The 16,754-nt window shown below is 46.4% G+C and overlaps 1 protein-coding gene across 5 annotated transcripts in view; it reads left to right on the top strand.

Moving 5' to 3' along the window:
• TMCO3 (transmembrane and coiled-coil domains 3) overlaps nt 1–16,754 on the top strand; it is a 71,729-nt gene that overhangs the window by 16,579 nt on the left and 38,396 nt on the right. For all 5 annotated transcript variants that reach the window (XR_003857151.1, XM_029604635.1, XM_029604637.1 and 2 more), the window contains 3 exons: nt 7,499–7,678; nt 9,430–9,621; nt 10,918–11,046. Coding sequence is in view for 4 of the 5 variants with exons in the window: in XM_029604635.1 (XP_029460495.1) it covers nt 7,499–7,678; nt 9,430–9,621; nt 10,918–11,046 (501 nt within the window). In the remaining variant the exon portion in view is untranslated. The remainder of the gene's footprint in view (nt 1–7,498; nt 7,679–9,429; nt 9,622–10,917; nt 11,047–16,754) is intronic.

The raw sequence follows: 16,754 nt of genomic DNA, 5'->3' as shown, positions 1-16,754 counted from the left end.
CTAAGAAGTAAGGGATCTTTTATTGGCCCAGGATCAGAATTACCAAGAAATGTATTAAAAATTTCCTAGCGTGTAGACAGGTGGACTCAGCACCAGTGGGTTTATGTTGCCCTGCCAGCAGATAGAGATTGAGCAAACTGACGTCACAGTATATCTAACCCTGCAGTGACCTCAGCCTGCCAGTATTCTCCGTCTCCAGCAGATGGTGGATATGCATCTCCCCATGGGGATTGCTTTGAGCTTTTTGAAAGGAGAAATGTGAAATTTAAATTCAGGAAAATAAAGTCCCACTCTCTTTTGGTGATACCAAAAGGTCCCTCCCCCAGTGGAGATTTCCTGAGCTGATTTCCGTGGTGCCTTGGTCTGGTAGCTGGGTTTCCTGGCATGGACTTAGCTGCTAGTTCAGCTGAAAGGCAGCGGGTGCAGGAGGCCGAGCTTGGCGGTGATGGCAGATGCCCTCTACATCTGCAGCCGGAGACTGTCTCTGTACTTGGCTGGTAAGCGCTGAGCTCAAGTAAGGTAAAAAAAAATAAAAGTTTGACCTGAATCAGAGACAGAGGGGTTTCAGGACTTTCTCTGTGCACCGCGCTGACGTTCATTCCTGCTCCCATTGGGGGTGGGGAACTAGGTAGCCTGGCGGGTTGAGTGAGCCCCGGTGGGCTACGTCCCGCACTTAGGCTTTTTTCTTGCACACTGCGTGGTAGGCCACGGCACCCGTTTTCGCACGCTCTTGTGCATGTTCTGCTGCCCTCTGTAGGCTGTCGGTGGGTCAGCTCTGCGCACGGGTTATGCGCCCGGTTTTTGGGCACACCTTTTACACGCGCACAAACGTTTTTACGCACTTAACTTGGTGCACCTTGCTGCGCTTTCTTCTAGGCGCTTATTTTTTTAGGGCTCATTTCATTTTTGAGCGCAAGCCATTCTGACGCACGATTACTGCAGCGACGGCGCTGGTAAGCAAGAAGCCTAAGCGTCTTCCTATTTGTGTTGCCTGTTGTATTAGGGCTTCTGACCTGTGTCAGTGCTGCTCAGACACTCAGGGAGAGTTGTCTTCCTTGGAGTTTGCTAAGCCTGGCTCTTCCCATTCTGATGATGGGTTGGTCACAGCCTTGACTGCGGGGACGCCAGATCCTGGTTCTCCCTCGACTGGCTCCTCTGCTGGCAAGGGCAGTTGTGTGGGACCAGCTTCAGTTCTGTTATGGTTTTGAGGTGTTTGAGTGGATTCTTGGGTACTGTGGGAGATGACCACGCCTACGGGGAGGAGCCCCATGAGGAGCCACAGTACTGGGCTAGACTCGGGTCGCACAAACACAGAGTTTTGTTTTTTATTGTTCAGCTGATGTATACCACCAGAGGTGGCAGTAGTGAGGTGATCCAGAGGTAGCAGTCCAGGGACCCTCGGCAGAGGGAACCCGTCTCACCGAGATAGTATAGGGAGATCCAGGTGTAGGTTCCCAGCACGGCAGAGCTGTAGATGAGACAGACTAAGAATTAGATTACTCACTAGATGGTAGCTGTAAGGTTGACGATTCCACCAGGCAGACATAGATGGTTACAAGGCAGGGAGAGCAGGCCCTCGAGGAGCGAGTACCTGATCCCAGTAAGGCACCTGAAAGAAAGCAAAGGGCCCCTGAGGAGCGGGTACCCAAGTTAGAGAATACCCCAAAGGGCAGAGAGAGCTTCTAGCGGCAGCACGGAAGCGGCAGAGTAGCTTAGACCGGAGCAGATCTAGTCCTTGTTAACTCAATGAGCTAGCAAAAAAGCATAGGCTAAATACCAGGATGGCGTGACGTCACTTGAGAGGGACGCCCCCGAGGTTCCCGCCATGACGTCGATAAAGATGTGGGTGGCATGCGCACGCGCACCCTAAGAGGCCCTCAGGAGAAACATGGTGTGAGGCTTTGCCATTGCCATTCCAGGGACGCCGGAGAGAGCGCCATGCAGATGCGGCAGTAGCCAACTTCCCGAGGCTAGCAGGAAGAGCAGAGAAAAAGGTAAAGGCACAAGGGTCGAAGCCGTCTGAGACCGACGGACGCAACAAGTTCCTGCTGGGCTTGGTCTGGACCCGGCTGCTTTTTCTTGGGAAGAATTTTTTCAAGGCTTACAAGCCTTTCTTCAGGTGCAGTCCTCTGCTTCCCCCATTCCTGTCTGGTCAGACCCTCAGCCGGTGGCTCCTCCCTCTTCCAGTCCTTATGCTTAAGTGCCGGGGCTCGCCTCAGCTCCCTGCGGGTGTTCCCAACAGGAATCCAGGTGGCACTTATGATGAGGTTGATCCAGATTCCCTGGAAGATGGGGAAGTTCTTCCAGGGCTGGAACCATATCTAACCATGTTGCTGTTCTTTCATAGAGATGAACTGCTGGCCTTGATTTCCCAGACCTTGAAACAGCTGGGTATTCCTGGTTCGGATGCTATGTCAGAGCCGAGAAAGAATCCCATTTTGGTTTCCTTATGTAAAGCCTCTTGGTTTTTTTCCTGGTGATGGTTGCCATCCAGGAATTGATTGATCTGGAATGAGATGCCCCAGAGGCAGATTTTAAAGGGGGTCAGACATTGGAAGGCCTGTACCCCTGGATCTGGCTGTGAGAGAGCATTTGCATTTTCCCAAAATAGATGCACTTGTATGTGCCATCTCTAAGTGGACGACTATTTCCGTGGAGAGAGGAGCAGTCTTGAAGGATGTACGTGATAGAAGGATTGAGGCTATTCAAAAGTAAGCATTTGAGGCAATGGCGATGAATTTACAGATTTCCTCCTTTTGTGCCCTAGTGGCGAGATCTTGTCTGCATCACTCTCAGGAGGTTGATGAGTAGAGGGAATTCCAGAGGGGTTCTGGAGTCTGCTATACCTTTTTTAGCAGACGCAGGCTGTAATTTGGTCCGGACCTCTGCCAGAAGAATGGCTTCGGGATAGCGGCCAGGCATCAACTCTGGTTGTGAAATTGGTCAGTTGACACAGTCTCCAAAGCCAGTCTTACCAAGATGCTCTTTAAAGGCTCACTCTTGTTTGGGAGCGAGTTGGAGAAACTGGCCAGTAAGTGGGGCGAGTCTCCGGTGCCTCTGTAACCGGTGGATTAGAAACAGTTACCGGAGGATTGGTATGAGAGGTTGTTTCCGGGGTTCCGGGCATTTTCAGGATGACCTTTCAGCGGACTCGGCCTTTCGGTAGGTCTCAGTCCTTTCGTCCACGGCATCCCAAGAGAGGAGATGGCTCGGGTGGTGGACCTTCCCGAGCTTCCTCATGAAGGTTTGCTGACCCACCTTCCAGAATAGGAAATAGGGTATGTCTCTCTCTTCTATTTGAATTGGCTTGCGATCATGTCTGATCAGTGGGTCCTGGAGGTGATATGTGAAGGGTATGCACTGGAATTTTGCAGTATTCCTCGGGTCGTGTTCATGGTATCCCATTGCCACTTCCTGCAGAAGAAGCAGGCAGTGGAGTTCATGCTTCAAAGGCTCCTCAAACTGAGGGCTGTGGTTCCGGTGCCCACATCTCAATAACGTATGGGATGATATTCCATTTATTTTGTTGTGCCCAAGAAGGAGGGCTTCTTTTGTCCCATCTTGGATCTTAAGAGGGTCAACCATCACTTGAAGGTGACTCATTTTCAAATGGAAATCTTATGCTCTGTAATAATGGCAGTGCAGTCGGGGGAATTTCTGATGACCTTGGGTCTGTCAGAGGCTTACCTTCATATTCTCATCTGATTGGAACATTTAACGCTTTCTACGCTTTGCGGTGTTGGGGGCGCCATCATCAGTTTTGGATGCTGCCTTTTGATCTAACCGCCGCTCCCAGAACATTTTCCAAGATTATGGTGGTGTTAGCAGCGGCCTTGCAAAAAGAAGGAATCCTGATGTGCCCATATTTGGATAACTGGCTGATTCAAGCCAAGTCTCGGGAAGAGAGCCGCCTGGTGACACACACACAAGATGATCTCCTTATTGCAGGAGCTCAGTTGGGTGGTGAACCTGACCAAGAGCAATCTTCAATCATCCCAGTCGTTGGAGTATCTGGGGGTCCGGTTCAACACGGGGCAGGACAGAGTTCTCCTACCGGAAGTTCCAATCCAGGGATTGATGTCTCAAGAGCATTAGTTGATGAACATCATACGCCCAACAGTGTAGTCCTACCTAAGGTACTCTGCTTGTTGGCAGCTACCCCAGAAATGGTGCCTTGGGCAAAGGTGCATGTGTGTCCTTTTTCAGCGCTCTGTGCTATCTTGTTGGAATCTACAGTTGCAGGATTATGCAGTTTGGCTCCACTTGCTGATGGAAATCTGCTCTCACCTTCGGTGGTGGTTGCAGGAGGATCATCTGAGAAAGGGAGTTCCCTTGTCCTCTCCAGCCTGGTTGGTACTCACGACAGATATGAGTCTCCACATTTGGGAGGCTCACTGTCTGGAGTTAATGCCCCAAGGGGCACTGGAATGCCAAAGAGTCCTTCTGGAGCATCAGTTGCCTGGAGGCCCGGGCAATATGGCTGGCATGCTTGCAGTTCAGCCACAGGCTGCGGAATGAAGTGGTTGCATGATGTCAGGCAGTGCGATGATGGTGGCCTATATCATTCACCAAGGAGGAGCCAAAGCCAGCAAGGGTCTCAGGAAATAGACCAGCTGATGGAATGGGTGGAAGTTCATCTGCAGATGATCTCGGCCTCTCACATTGCAGGAACAGACAATGTAGGAGCGGACTTTCTCAGCAGGGAAAGTCTGGACCCAGGAGAGTGGGTCTTGTCAGCCAAGGCATTTCAGCTGATTGTGGATCGCTGGGGCCTTCCATTCCTAGACCTGCTGGCGACTTCTCGAAATGCGAAGGTTCCTCGCTTCTACAGTCGCAGGAGAGCTTCCTGGTCTTTGGGGATAGACCTGGCCAGAAGACAGATTTGCTTTATGCCTTTCCTCAGTGGCCCTTGCTGGGCAGGATAATTTGCAAGATTGAAGGCCACAGGGGGCTAGTACTCCTGGTGATGTTGGACTGGCCCAGGTATCCAGATTTGCAACGATTCCTGGTGGAGGCCACCCTTTGTCTTCTGATACACATAGATCTGCTTCAGCAGGGACTGGTTCTTTACGAGGATCCAACTCAATTGTGTCCTTATGGTTTGACCCTTGAGAGGGCTCGCCTGTTAAAGCGTGGTTGTTCTTCTCTGGTGATTGCCACTTTACTCCACACTCGCAAGTGTTCCATTTCCTTGGCTTATGTGCGGGTTTGGAGAGTTTTTTTGAGGCCTGGTGTGAGGATCTGGGTGCTTTTTCTTGTTCATTTAAGATCCCTCTTGTTCTGCATTTTTTGCAGGATGGATTGAATAAAGGCTTGGTCCTTAAATCCTTGAAGGTGCAGGTTGCGGCTCTTGCCTGTTTCAGAGGCCTGGTGAATGGTGTAACCTTGTTGTCTCATCTTGCTGTGGCTCATTTTTTGAAGTGAATGAAGTATCTTTAGGCCTCCCTTGAGGTTACCTGTTCCATTGTGGAGTCTTACTTTGGTGCTGGACTTCTTGGCGGGCTCTCATTCTGACCACTTTGTAGCCTTCCTTATGGTTGTTGACTTCGAAGACTGCTTGTCGGATTTCTGAGCTGCAGGCCTGGTCTTGCCGGGAGCTGTTCCTTCGGGTGACTCCAAGGGCCTTACAGCTGCATACTGTTCCATCCTTCTTGCCCACAGTAGTCTCAGACTTTTATTTGAATCAGTCCATCTGCTTGCTATCCCTGGATAAGGTCAGGGATGCGGATGAGTTTTGCCTTTTGCGCTCTTTGGATGTCAAGTGTCTTGTTCTGCGCAATCTGGAGTCTCTTTTTTTCGAAAGATGGATCACCTGTTTGTTCTCCATGGTGGGATTAAGCAGGTTGCTCCGGCTTCACAGGCTACCATAGCTTGTTGGATTAAGGAGGAGGTCACGGCCGCATATGTGGATGCTGGAAAGCTGTTGCCTACTCAGGTTAGGGCCCAGTCCACTAGGGCTCAGGCACTGTCATGGGCGGAATTTAGATTGTTGTCTTCCGTTCAATATCTGCCACGCTGCGACGTGGTCCTCCTTACACACTTTTTCCAGGTTTTATCGTCTGGATGTGCAGGCCCAGGAGAATGCAGCCATTGCAGTGCGGTGTTGACTTGGACCGTGGGCAGCCTCCTACTCTGTTGGGGAGTAGCTTTGGTACATAATAAAACATAAAAAAGTTAAAATAAATTAAAATAAGATTAGCAATACTACAACATAGTACATCAACATTCAAACATTTATATAATGGGAGAAATACAGAACTACACATTGTAAAATCATTCATAGTTAACAAAAGCCTCCTGAAATAAATGAGTTTTTAAATGCTTCCTTGCGGATGAACAAGGAAAGACTATTCCATAGGGTAGGTGCAGCCAATAAAAAAAAATCACACCTACATATTGCCTTTAATCGGGCGTTCCTTATACTGGGCTCAGCAAATAAAAATAAATTCTCAGAATGTAATGTTCTAGATGGACAATACCACTTTAACAACTCCTTAAGATATGCTGGGCAGCCTTCAGGAAGAACTCTGAAGATGAAAGTAAGAATCTTGAACTTTATCCTCTGCTCTGTAGGGACTCAGTATAAAGATTCAAAATTTGCACAATATCGCCTATAGAGGAGCTAGAAACCAATTGTGCTGTGGCATTCAAGAGTAATTGCAAGGCAATCAAATGACATTTAGGGAAGCCCAAATATAGAGCATTTCAGGAATCGAGCACAGATTAGACAAATGCTTGGACAACTGATCTGAAAGCATTAAGATTTAGGATATGCTTGAGACACCACAATTTTCTCAGCTGGGATTGAAATCTAACGGAACTGTCAGATTGGAACCCTAAGTGCATCCAGAAAAGGTACCTGAACCCCATCCATAACTGAGAGTCGGGTGAGTCGGTTATGGCCCATGAAATTAATATAGTGTCTGTCTTATCTAGATTCAACAGATAAGACTACAATTGCTCATCCATTGTCTAATTGTTCCCAAAATTTGGTGCACTAAAAGATACGTCTGTCATGCATATGGAAACTGGAAATAGCAGCTGTGTATCATCAGCACACATTTTAAAATCAATCCCCAGCTCCTGCAGCATAATGGGCACATAGAAACCTTAAATAGAAATGCCAAGAGAGAGGACCTTTGAGGATCACCTGAAGAGATAGGGTACCAACTAGAAAACGTTTGGCCTACATCAGCAAAAAATGAGTGAAACCAATCCAAAACCACCCCACCTATCCAATTTCTATTACACTCTGTTATGCTACAGCGTTTATTACCGCATCAAAAGCTGCCGAAACATCTACTGTTTCTGATCCGGCTTATGTAAAATGAAATCTGAAATTGATGTTACGGGGTTTCCGTACTATTACCAGCCCGAAAATCACACCGAGAACTGAGAAAAAACATCATTCTCTGGAAGAAAAGTATCAGACTGAGATTAAAACCATTTTTATTTTTTAATTTTGATTCATTGTTCTTCTTACCTTAAAATTCCGTAGGAGGAAAAAGAATATGTGGAGCTTCTGGCAGCAGAGAAACATCAGGCTGAAGCCCTGAAGAACATGCAGCACCAAAACAAAAGCCTTTCCATCCTCGATGAGATCTTGGAAGACGTCAGGAAGGCAGCTGACCGTCTGGAGGAAGAAATAGAGGAGCACGCCTTTGATGACAACAAATCTGTACGTGACAGGCCGGGCCCAGGAGGTTCAGTTTGTTGTTCTGTGTCTTGTGTTTCGTTTTATCTTTATCTTTGTACAGCTTCCGATGAAACCGAGCACGTTTAAAGCTATTATCACCAGCCAGCGCAGACTGTGCTTGCAAATAGAGTTTTTGGGAAAAAAAGGCACGAGGAAAACTGCACTTTTTGTTACAGTCAGAAACCTCTAGGTTCTCGTGTCAGACAAAACTTTAATCTGATTGGCTGAGCTATTTTCCATTTAGTAAACTGTTCTTGGGTTGGTTTGTTTAAAATAACGAGAAAAGAACTTGAGACTAACTTTGCAAAACCATTCATTTCAACAACATGAGTTCGTATTGGAGAGTTAATGATGCTGAGGTTTGCAGTTATGCTTAATATCTGCTTTATGCTTGTTGATTAGAAGGTGTAAAGACACAGTTTAGGTAACGGACAAATGAATAAAACCACATATTTCTTGTGAATGTTTGTTTATGTACTTTGGAAATTAATTTGGTGCTTATTGAAACAAATGGAAGTAAATGCTATTGAAATGCAATACTTTTTATGATACTGAAAGCTTCAAGAATCAAAAGAAATTGTCACGCTTGCAGAGTTCAAGCTATCAAAAATGTAGAAAACACTTTCAAAGTCTGCATAAACTCAGAGTGGAAAGCTTCTTCCTAAAGCAACATCAACAGACATTAGAATTGTCCTTATGCGGTTACTTTTCTCTCTGGTGATCGGAGCACCTTCCTTCTTTGTGATATTAACTAGCCTAATTATCAAAACATATGCCCACTTGCAGCCCAGATTTTATTCTGAAAGACTAGTTTAATTTGTATGAAATGTGGGAAGAAAGTGAGGAGAATTAAAAAAAAAAATAAATTACTTACAGTACCTCATATCAACTGTTGCATTTCTTTTGTCTGAACTACTGATCTCTTTGTAGCCTCTTTTTCACCTCCTTTGATATTTCATCTCATGGATAACCCAAAAACAGAAATGACAGCAGGAAAGGTCCAAACGGTAGCATCTGCTGCGCCTTGTAGGTTACCCCATGCTTATCGGTTTCCCACAGCTGCTGTTTGAATCCAATTTCCCGTTAATACCTTTCCGTTGATGCAGAGAGCAATGTTGGAGTTGCATCAAGGCTTATTGGTTAAGGGTAGTAACCACTGCATCAGCAAGTTACCCTCCCATGCTTACTTGTTTTCCCCTTCTGTACAAATCAATGTCCTTGTTGGTTGCTGTCTGAATCTAATTCCCCTTTTCCTCTTTTCCCCTACTGTTGAAGCAGAGAGCAGTTGAATTAACAGTATGAAGGCTTATTGAGTAAGGATAGTAACTTCCACACCAGCAAGTTACCCCCATGCACTCTTTTCTTCATTCCCATCCTCTAGCCTTTAGGGATCCACAGTGTTTATCCCATGCCCCTCCTCTATTTTTTCTATGATGCTTCATGCTCGTACTACTGAAGATGTTGCACCTAGCTATGTAAATGTGATAGTACTGTTGCTTTCTGGGAGTTGGGTACATCCTTCATGTGCATAGCCTGGCCTTTTGATCCCTACCTTACCAGAAGCAAAGGGGTTGAGGGTGACCAGAGGAATTGAAAGTGATGCTTTCTTGCCCTTATATTCTATTAATGCTTTTTTTCTCATAAATATAAACCAGCTATGACTTCTCTAGGATTGCTCATTCTTGGAGCATCTGTCTTTCTGCCGCAGACTAGTAGTTTGATCTTTCTGTCAGGTCAAAGGCGTCAATGTTGAGGCAGTTCTGAGGGTGGAAGAGGATGACGCCGACAGTAAGAGAAATACCTCAAAACGAGAGACGGAAGATGATTTGGGTCTTAGCATGCTTATCGATTCTCAAAACAACCAGTATATTCTCACAAAGCCCAGAGATTCAACCATCCCTCGTGCCGACCATCACTTTATAAAGGTAACTCTCTTATGCAGAGGATAAATTGCCTTATTGGTTGCCTAAAAATACGTAACTGAAATCTTACGAAGGAACAAAGGCTTAGGGATAGACGACGTTCTTGTCATTTGTTGCCTACTTTATTCACCCTTGCATGGAATAAAGCTAGAAATAGATTTTCCTGTCTTCCTACATCACATACAATAATCCTCTGCCTGTGTTGGTTAAATCTGTTCATTTTTTACTCTTTTTTTTTTTAATTACTTGCACAGTTTCCTTATAATTCCCCTGTATTTTGCTGTTATTGGAAGGTTGCCATGGATTACCTCTCCTTCACGCGTGTCTAATTGATTCAGGCAGGAGTGTAATTTAGGTGTTGCAGTCTATATGGACCAGAGGGATCTTGTGTGCACACAGATTGGTTTGTGACATTTTTTTTTCAAATGTTACTGCTACTCCTTTGGGATTCAGCATAGTTGAGTAAATGAAAACACTTAAAGAGAACTTAAAAGCTACATTTTATATCGATGCTCGGGGTTAGTGCTGCCACATGTCATATAATATAGTGAAAGCCCCGTTATCTGGCGCTAAGCCCACTGGCTTTTTTTTTTGCTTTTAACTGCTGCCAAGCAGATTTAAGCAGAACGTTAAATCAGCATCAGGGGGCACCGTGGCTTGGCTGTGCTCTGTTCTGCTCTATACTCTCTCTCCAGTCCTGCATCAGCCGCTTCCCTTCTGTTCCCTGCGAAGGACAGCAGGGCGGGGCTGAATTAGGGAACACCAATAGTTTTTACTGTGCACTGCTGTCCACTCCAGCTTTATCCTGTTCCCTGCAGGCTGCTGCCTGGAGCAGCGAGTAGGAGGCGCTCAGATAACCAGGCGCATTCAGTCACATGGACTGTTTCCCATCAATGCTGGATAACGGGGCTTTTCCTCTCTCTTATATACATAAATATATCTAGATAGATATGATATATATATTTTTTAATATTGCAATGTACCTGACTCACAGGTATTATTTTTTTTTTCCCTTAAACTTTGCAAGAAACCTTTTCAGGTAGGAGAGCAGCAGCACAGGAGATTCAGTTATGACCACCCCGGTGGGTAACTGACCAGCACTGGCCATGACTCCGTACCAGCGTCTGGACCAAAGATGTGATAGGCGGGGCTTGTGGGAGGAAACAAAAAAATCTATCATGGGCAGAGGACTAAATAAGACCCAACTCTGTATTACGTTCAAAGGGCTATCGTAGGCAAGTCTTTGGGGGTTTTGTGTTTTTTTGTAGATTTTAAAATGAAATGTATGTTTCCTTTAAGGACATCGTGACTATTGGAATGCTGTCTTTGCCCTGCGGCTGGCTGTGCACAATGATAGGACTGCCTACAATGTTTGGTTATATCATTTGTGGAGTGCTGCTGGGCCCGTCGGGTTTAAACAGTATTAAGGTAAGCCCTCTAAAGCTTTTACTGGGCAATGGTCATTTATGGCATTTTTTTTTTTTTTAATTAATAATTTTGTTGTAGTGTTTCCAAGTGCGCAGGATTTACTGAAGACAGAAAATTAATACTTGGAGAGGATTACAGTGTCACTTAAAAACGCAAGTGAAGTGGACTTTGCCAATGGCCCCAGTGCAGGAGATCTCTTTCAGTTACTGCTCGTCGGGCTGGCTGGGGATATTGGCGAGGCAGTGCCCACAGCTGCTGGGTGTGTGAGAGTCCTGGCTGTTGCTCTGTATTGCCATCTTCAGTATGGTTGAGAAGAGAGCTACAGTCTGTGACTCAAGCTAGGATTGTGGCTGTGATGGGCAGGCAACAGAAGAGGAGTATAAAAAGGAATGAAAATCCTAGTAGCCGAAAATGGAGTTGTCTTGGAACTCTGGTATGTTTGCATGAAATAGGCGTCATCACCTACTTTTTAACTGCTTTGACCCAAATGGGGGTTAAAAAAAAACCCCAACCCTTCAGCTGTGGTCACAAATGCCTCACAAAGCAGCGCTTTTTATGTCCCAGCAGCATTAGTAGTGGAAGTCAACATGGGGGCCTGTTAGCCAGCTTGCACTCGCAGGCTCTGCAATAGTCCTGCCCTCGCATGAGTGTCTGTGGTAACAGGAAGCCCTGCAGGAGGAGGGATTGGGGCCACAGCTGGGGCCTGTGAACGTGCACTGGCTCCCAGGCCCCCATCCTGACTTTCATTGTTAATGCATTTCATTAGTGTAGCTGGGCCACTGCTTCTCTCTCCTCATCCACTAATTAACCTTATCCAAGATAAAATTGTTGCCTCTATCATCAGCCTACCCTCTTTCCACCAGATATCATCCATCATTTTCCCAATGCTCAAAGCAGGGTCGTCCTTAGTATGTGTGTGTGTGTGAGTGGTGCAAATAGGGTACGACTGCCCCAGGCTCTTCGGATAGGGGGTAAGTCAAGAAAAGGAGCAGTAAGAGCTTTTTCCATCTGAACCTACAGCTCCCCTTTCTATCCAGCTAACCCTTGAATCCTATAACTTTGTTCCTCGGGCTGTGGATTATGGTGCACTTGGAGTTATTTCCTGAAGATCCCCGGTCTCTCAGGTGGTTGTTATGCCCCAGTTGGGAATTGGGGTTGGGGATTCAAGAACTGAAGTGGTTTCTAGCTCTTGGATGAAGAATTCCCTCATAGTGGGTTAATGTAGTCTACTCCCGAATTGCCAGGTACTCCTGGTGCTGTTCAGTTGCAGAAACCTGAGCATATCTCATTGGATATTCTTTGATCTGCTGTTGTCAAACTGAAAAGTTCCTTTAGGCAGAAGATCGACTCTGTTTTGGTTAATTTGGCGAGGGTAGCGTCCCAGGTTCAGACCAATGGTGAGCAGATATCCCAAAACAAAGAGAAATGCATTATCCTACAAGGAGTGAATGCTGCCGTAATTAAGGATAACACCTTATTATGTCAAAAGATTAAGAGTATTGAGAATTGCAACAGGGGATTGACTGAGGTTCTTAAACGTTCCCAGACTTCCAAGAAATTTTATAGGGACATTGTATCGGTCTCGAAAGAAGTGGTTCCAAATGTTGTTAAGATTTATTATTTGCCTGAATCTAATAGGGAGGTAGCAATCCAATTCTGAGGGCCACCATACTGGTGAAATATTCTTGTGAAATGGACAAGAAATAGACTGAGATTTTTTCAAGTTAAAGATACTCAGTTTCTTGGACATGGGATATCGCTATTTCCTGATGTAACGAAAGATACTCAAAAGCATAGGAAAAATGTTTCTGTCTGAGAGAGAGAGAGAGAGAGTTTCAACCTTAGGAGCTACCTTTCAGTTAAGATTTCCTTTTAAATGTATTACTAAATTACATTGTTTTATGATCCAGGTCATCTGGAAACTTTTTTTCTTATTAGTAGGGAAAGTTAGGGGTAATATTCAGTAGGGCTGTTAGTGGACAAGTTGTCTGACTACACTTAGCCAGATAACTTATCCCAGATATTCAGCACTAGTGGAATGAGCACAAGCAAGACCTACCCTGCAACTGCCCCCTGCACCACAGATAGCAGAGACGTTCCCTAACCCGCTTCTCTGACCTGCAGGCCTGTTTTGTAGTTGGGGGGGCCATCATGAGGCTCCTTCTCTGCTGTGCTTTCAGGCCCCACATTCTGTACAGAAATCAGGAGGGGATGGCACCAGCACGGGAGGCTGCTTCGGCTTGTTAGCATTCAGATGCAGTTGTTCCCCACTCAGACCAGGCCCTAACTAGAAAAAAAAATCTACAGAGCAGGGGTATTAATAGTAACAGCGACATGGGGGAGGAAGAGAGTGGGAGAAATTTCTAATCCTTTTTATTTTTTTGAGGAGCTGGTGGCTGGCTTGGAAGGAAGAAAAAGGGAGGAATGTTTTTTATTTGTTTACAAATGGCCAACTGGTGGCTGAATGAATAGGGGAGGGAGGGAGGGAAGGATTTTTTTTCAGTGATCAACTGGTGGTTGGCTAGAAGGGAAAGAGAAGTAGGGATTTCCTAGCGTGTAGCCAGATGGACTCAGGACCAGTGGGTTGTGTGCTCTCCTGATAGCAGATGGGAGACGGAGTCAGATTTCAAAGCTGACGTCACCCTAGATATGTCCCTGCATTGACCTCAGCTCCTCAGTATCTCTCCGTCTCCTAGCAGATGTGGACAGTATCCTCTCGCTAGCACAGTGCTACCGGGATTACAAAAAAGAAAAAAAAAGAGGAACATTTTACCTAAGATTTAGCCCCACTCTCCTGCGGTGATACCTAAGGGTCCCTCCCCCAGTTGAGAATTCCTGAGGTGATTTCCGATCCCTCAGAGGCACCTTGGTGTCTGGTAGCCGGTTCCCGGCATGGACTTAGCCGCTGAAGTGGCTGAAAGGCAGCGGGTGCAAAGCCGAGCACAGCGGTGAAGGCCAAAGCCCTCTCCCCCTGCAGCTGGAGACTGTCTCTGCACTCAGCCGGTAAGCGTTGAGACCAGGTAAGTTTTTAAAATCTTAAATCCAGAGAAGAAGAAGGAGGACTCTGGCGAGTCTTCTCTGGTCTCCTTTCTCGGCGCGCCGTACCGACTTCGACCCGATCCCGGCGAGGTAATAAGGGGAGGCTCCGAACGGGTTGAGCAGCCCCCGATGGGCTAGGCCCCGTTTTCGGCTCTGTGAGTCAACCACGTGGCGACGCCATCTTGCATGCGGTGGACTCCAGTGCCATTTTTCCCTCCTTCAGCTGTCGGTACGCACAGGGCGGGCAGGCCGGCCTCTTGGGCGCACAATGGGCGCTTTTACAAGTGCATAGCCATGCACGCATAACTACGCGCACAGTCCTTGGGCATCGATGCTCTTGAGCAAGAGTGGGTAGAAGGCGAGCTTTGGTATGCTTTCCCCTATGGCCCACATTGGGCAGAGTGATTCAGAAGATTGAAGGTCACAAGGGGCTGGTGCTTCTGGTGACTCCAGATTGGCCTAAGAGGCTGTGTATGCAGATCCACGTGGTCTCCTAGCGGACTCTCCTTCCCAGTTACTGGTCCACAAGGACCTGCTGTGACAGGGACCTATTCTTCATGTAGATCCGTATCAATTTTGTCTTATGGTATGATCCTTGAAAGGGTTTTATTGCTGAAGCTTGAATATTCCCCTGCTGTCAATTCCACCTTGCTTCGAGCACTAAGTTCTCTCCCCTTTTTAGCTGAAGTTCGGGTTGGAGAATGTTTGAGGCTTGGTGTGAGGAACAAAGCATGCGTCCTCATTTTGGAATTCTTACAAGATGGCTCACTTAAGGGCTTGGCCCTTAAAATCTTGAAACATAGAAACATAGAAGTGCCTGCAGAAAAAGACCCAATGGCCCATCCAATCTGCCCAGCAAGTTCTCATAGTTACCAGTTTCCCATACTTATCAGTTACTCAGTCCGCCAAGGTTAGGGCTCTTGTTGGTTACTGTTTGAGTCCAATTTCCTTCCTCTCCCCCTCGCGCCATTGAAGCAGAGAACAATGTTGGAGTTGCATCAGAAGCGTAGTATTAGGCTTATTGGTTAAGGGTAGTAACCACCGCAACAAGCAAGTTACCCCCATGCTTATTTGTTTTCCCAGACAGTATAGTTCAATCGCCAGGTTAGTTATTGACTGAATCCAATTCCTTTTTTCCCCTGCCTTGAAGCAGTGAGCAATGATGGAGTTGCATCACAATATGAAGGCTTATTGGTTAAGGGTAGAATCCGCCACACCAGCAAGTTACCCCCATGCGATGTCTTTATTTGTTAAGGGTGGTATCCGGTGCAGGTGGCAGCTCTTGCCTGTTTCTAGAGTCAGGTGAATGGAGGATCCTTATAGGCCCTTCTGGATGAGGCTCTGTTTTGTAGGGGGTGATGTTTTTTGTCCTCCCTTGCGGTTGCTGGTGCCTTTATAGAGCCTTAATCTGATTCTAGGATTGTGGCAAATTCCACTTTTCGACCTCTGCGTGACGCTCCTTGAGGTTAATTTCTTGAAGACCGTGTTCCTCGCAGTGATTTCTTCTGGGCGTCGGGTCCGAGCTACAGGCTTTCTTGCCATGAACCGTTCCTGCGGGTGACTCCGGGGGCAGGTCCAGCTTCGGACTGTTCCGTCCTTTTCTCATATTTTCATTTGAACTAATCAATCTCCCTGCCAGTGCTGGATAGAGGGAGAGATGTGGATGAATATCGTCTGTTGCGGACCTTGGATGTCGAGGCATCTGATGCGGTTTTGGATGTTCTATTAAAACCTTTCAGGAAGAGTGACTGCCTGTTTTGTTCTCCGCGGTGGAGGTAAACAGGATTAGTCAGTCTTGCGGGCTATGTTAACCTGTTGGGTTAAGGAGGTTATCACAGCCGCATATGGGGATGCTGGGTAGCCATTACCTAAACAGACTCAAGCAGTGTCGCGGGTGGAGCTTCGATTGTTTCCCGTCAAGATTTGCCGAGCTGCGACATGCTCCTCCTTACAAACCTTTTTTCCCGGCCCGGGAGGACACAGCCTTTGTGCATGCAGTGTTGGTTGGACCACGGGCAGTCTCCCACCCTGTTTGGGAGTAGCTTTGGTACATCCCACTGGGCATTAATTAACCTGTCTGAATGCAAAGAAATGAGAAATTTGTACTTACCCGATAATTTCCTTTTCTCTAGTGAAGACAGGTTGATCCACCTTCCCGCCCCTGGCTGCCGCTTTGTGGTTCTGTGGTCCTCCTGAGTGGCCTCGTGTCTGGGGATAACTGGTAAGTGTCAGTTTGAGTGTCTAGATTAGTGATGTTATCCTCTTTGTCTGAGTTCAGTATTTCCCGTTGACTGAGTACTTGAGTAGTAATCTGTTAAAAGTTATCATCAAGTGTTAGTTTGTCCACAGTAGGCTTTTGCAGAGAATACTGGTGGGCTGATGTCAGTGCTAGGGTATATATACACCATGATGTCAGCTTTGCTCCATCGCCATCTGCTGGTAGAGGTGCATAACCCTCTGGTCATGGATTAACCTCGTCTCCACTAGAGAAAAGGAAATTATCAGGTAAGTAGTAATTTCTCAGTCTATTTCATTTTCCGTGCATTACATATCACAGTATAGAAAAGCAAAGTCTGTTGCCATTTACTTGCTGGATTTTTAAACGGTGTGTACTGTGGAAATGACCTGGAGTTGATATCATGTAACGTTGTTCATATATGGGGTTTTTT

This window comes from Rhinatrema bivittatum, chromosome 5 (assembly GCF_901001135.1).
Source record: "Rhinatrema bivittatum chromosome 5, aRhiBiv1.1, whole genome shotgun sequence".
NCBI classification, from domain to species: Eukaryota; Metazoa; Chordata; class Amphibia; order Gymnophiona; family Rhinatrematidae; genus Rhinatrema; species Rhinatrema bivittatum.
This window is presented reverse-complemented; position numbering and strand designations above follow the sequence as displayed.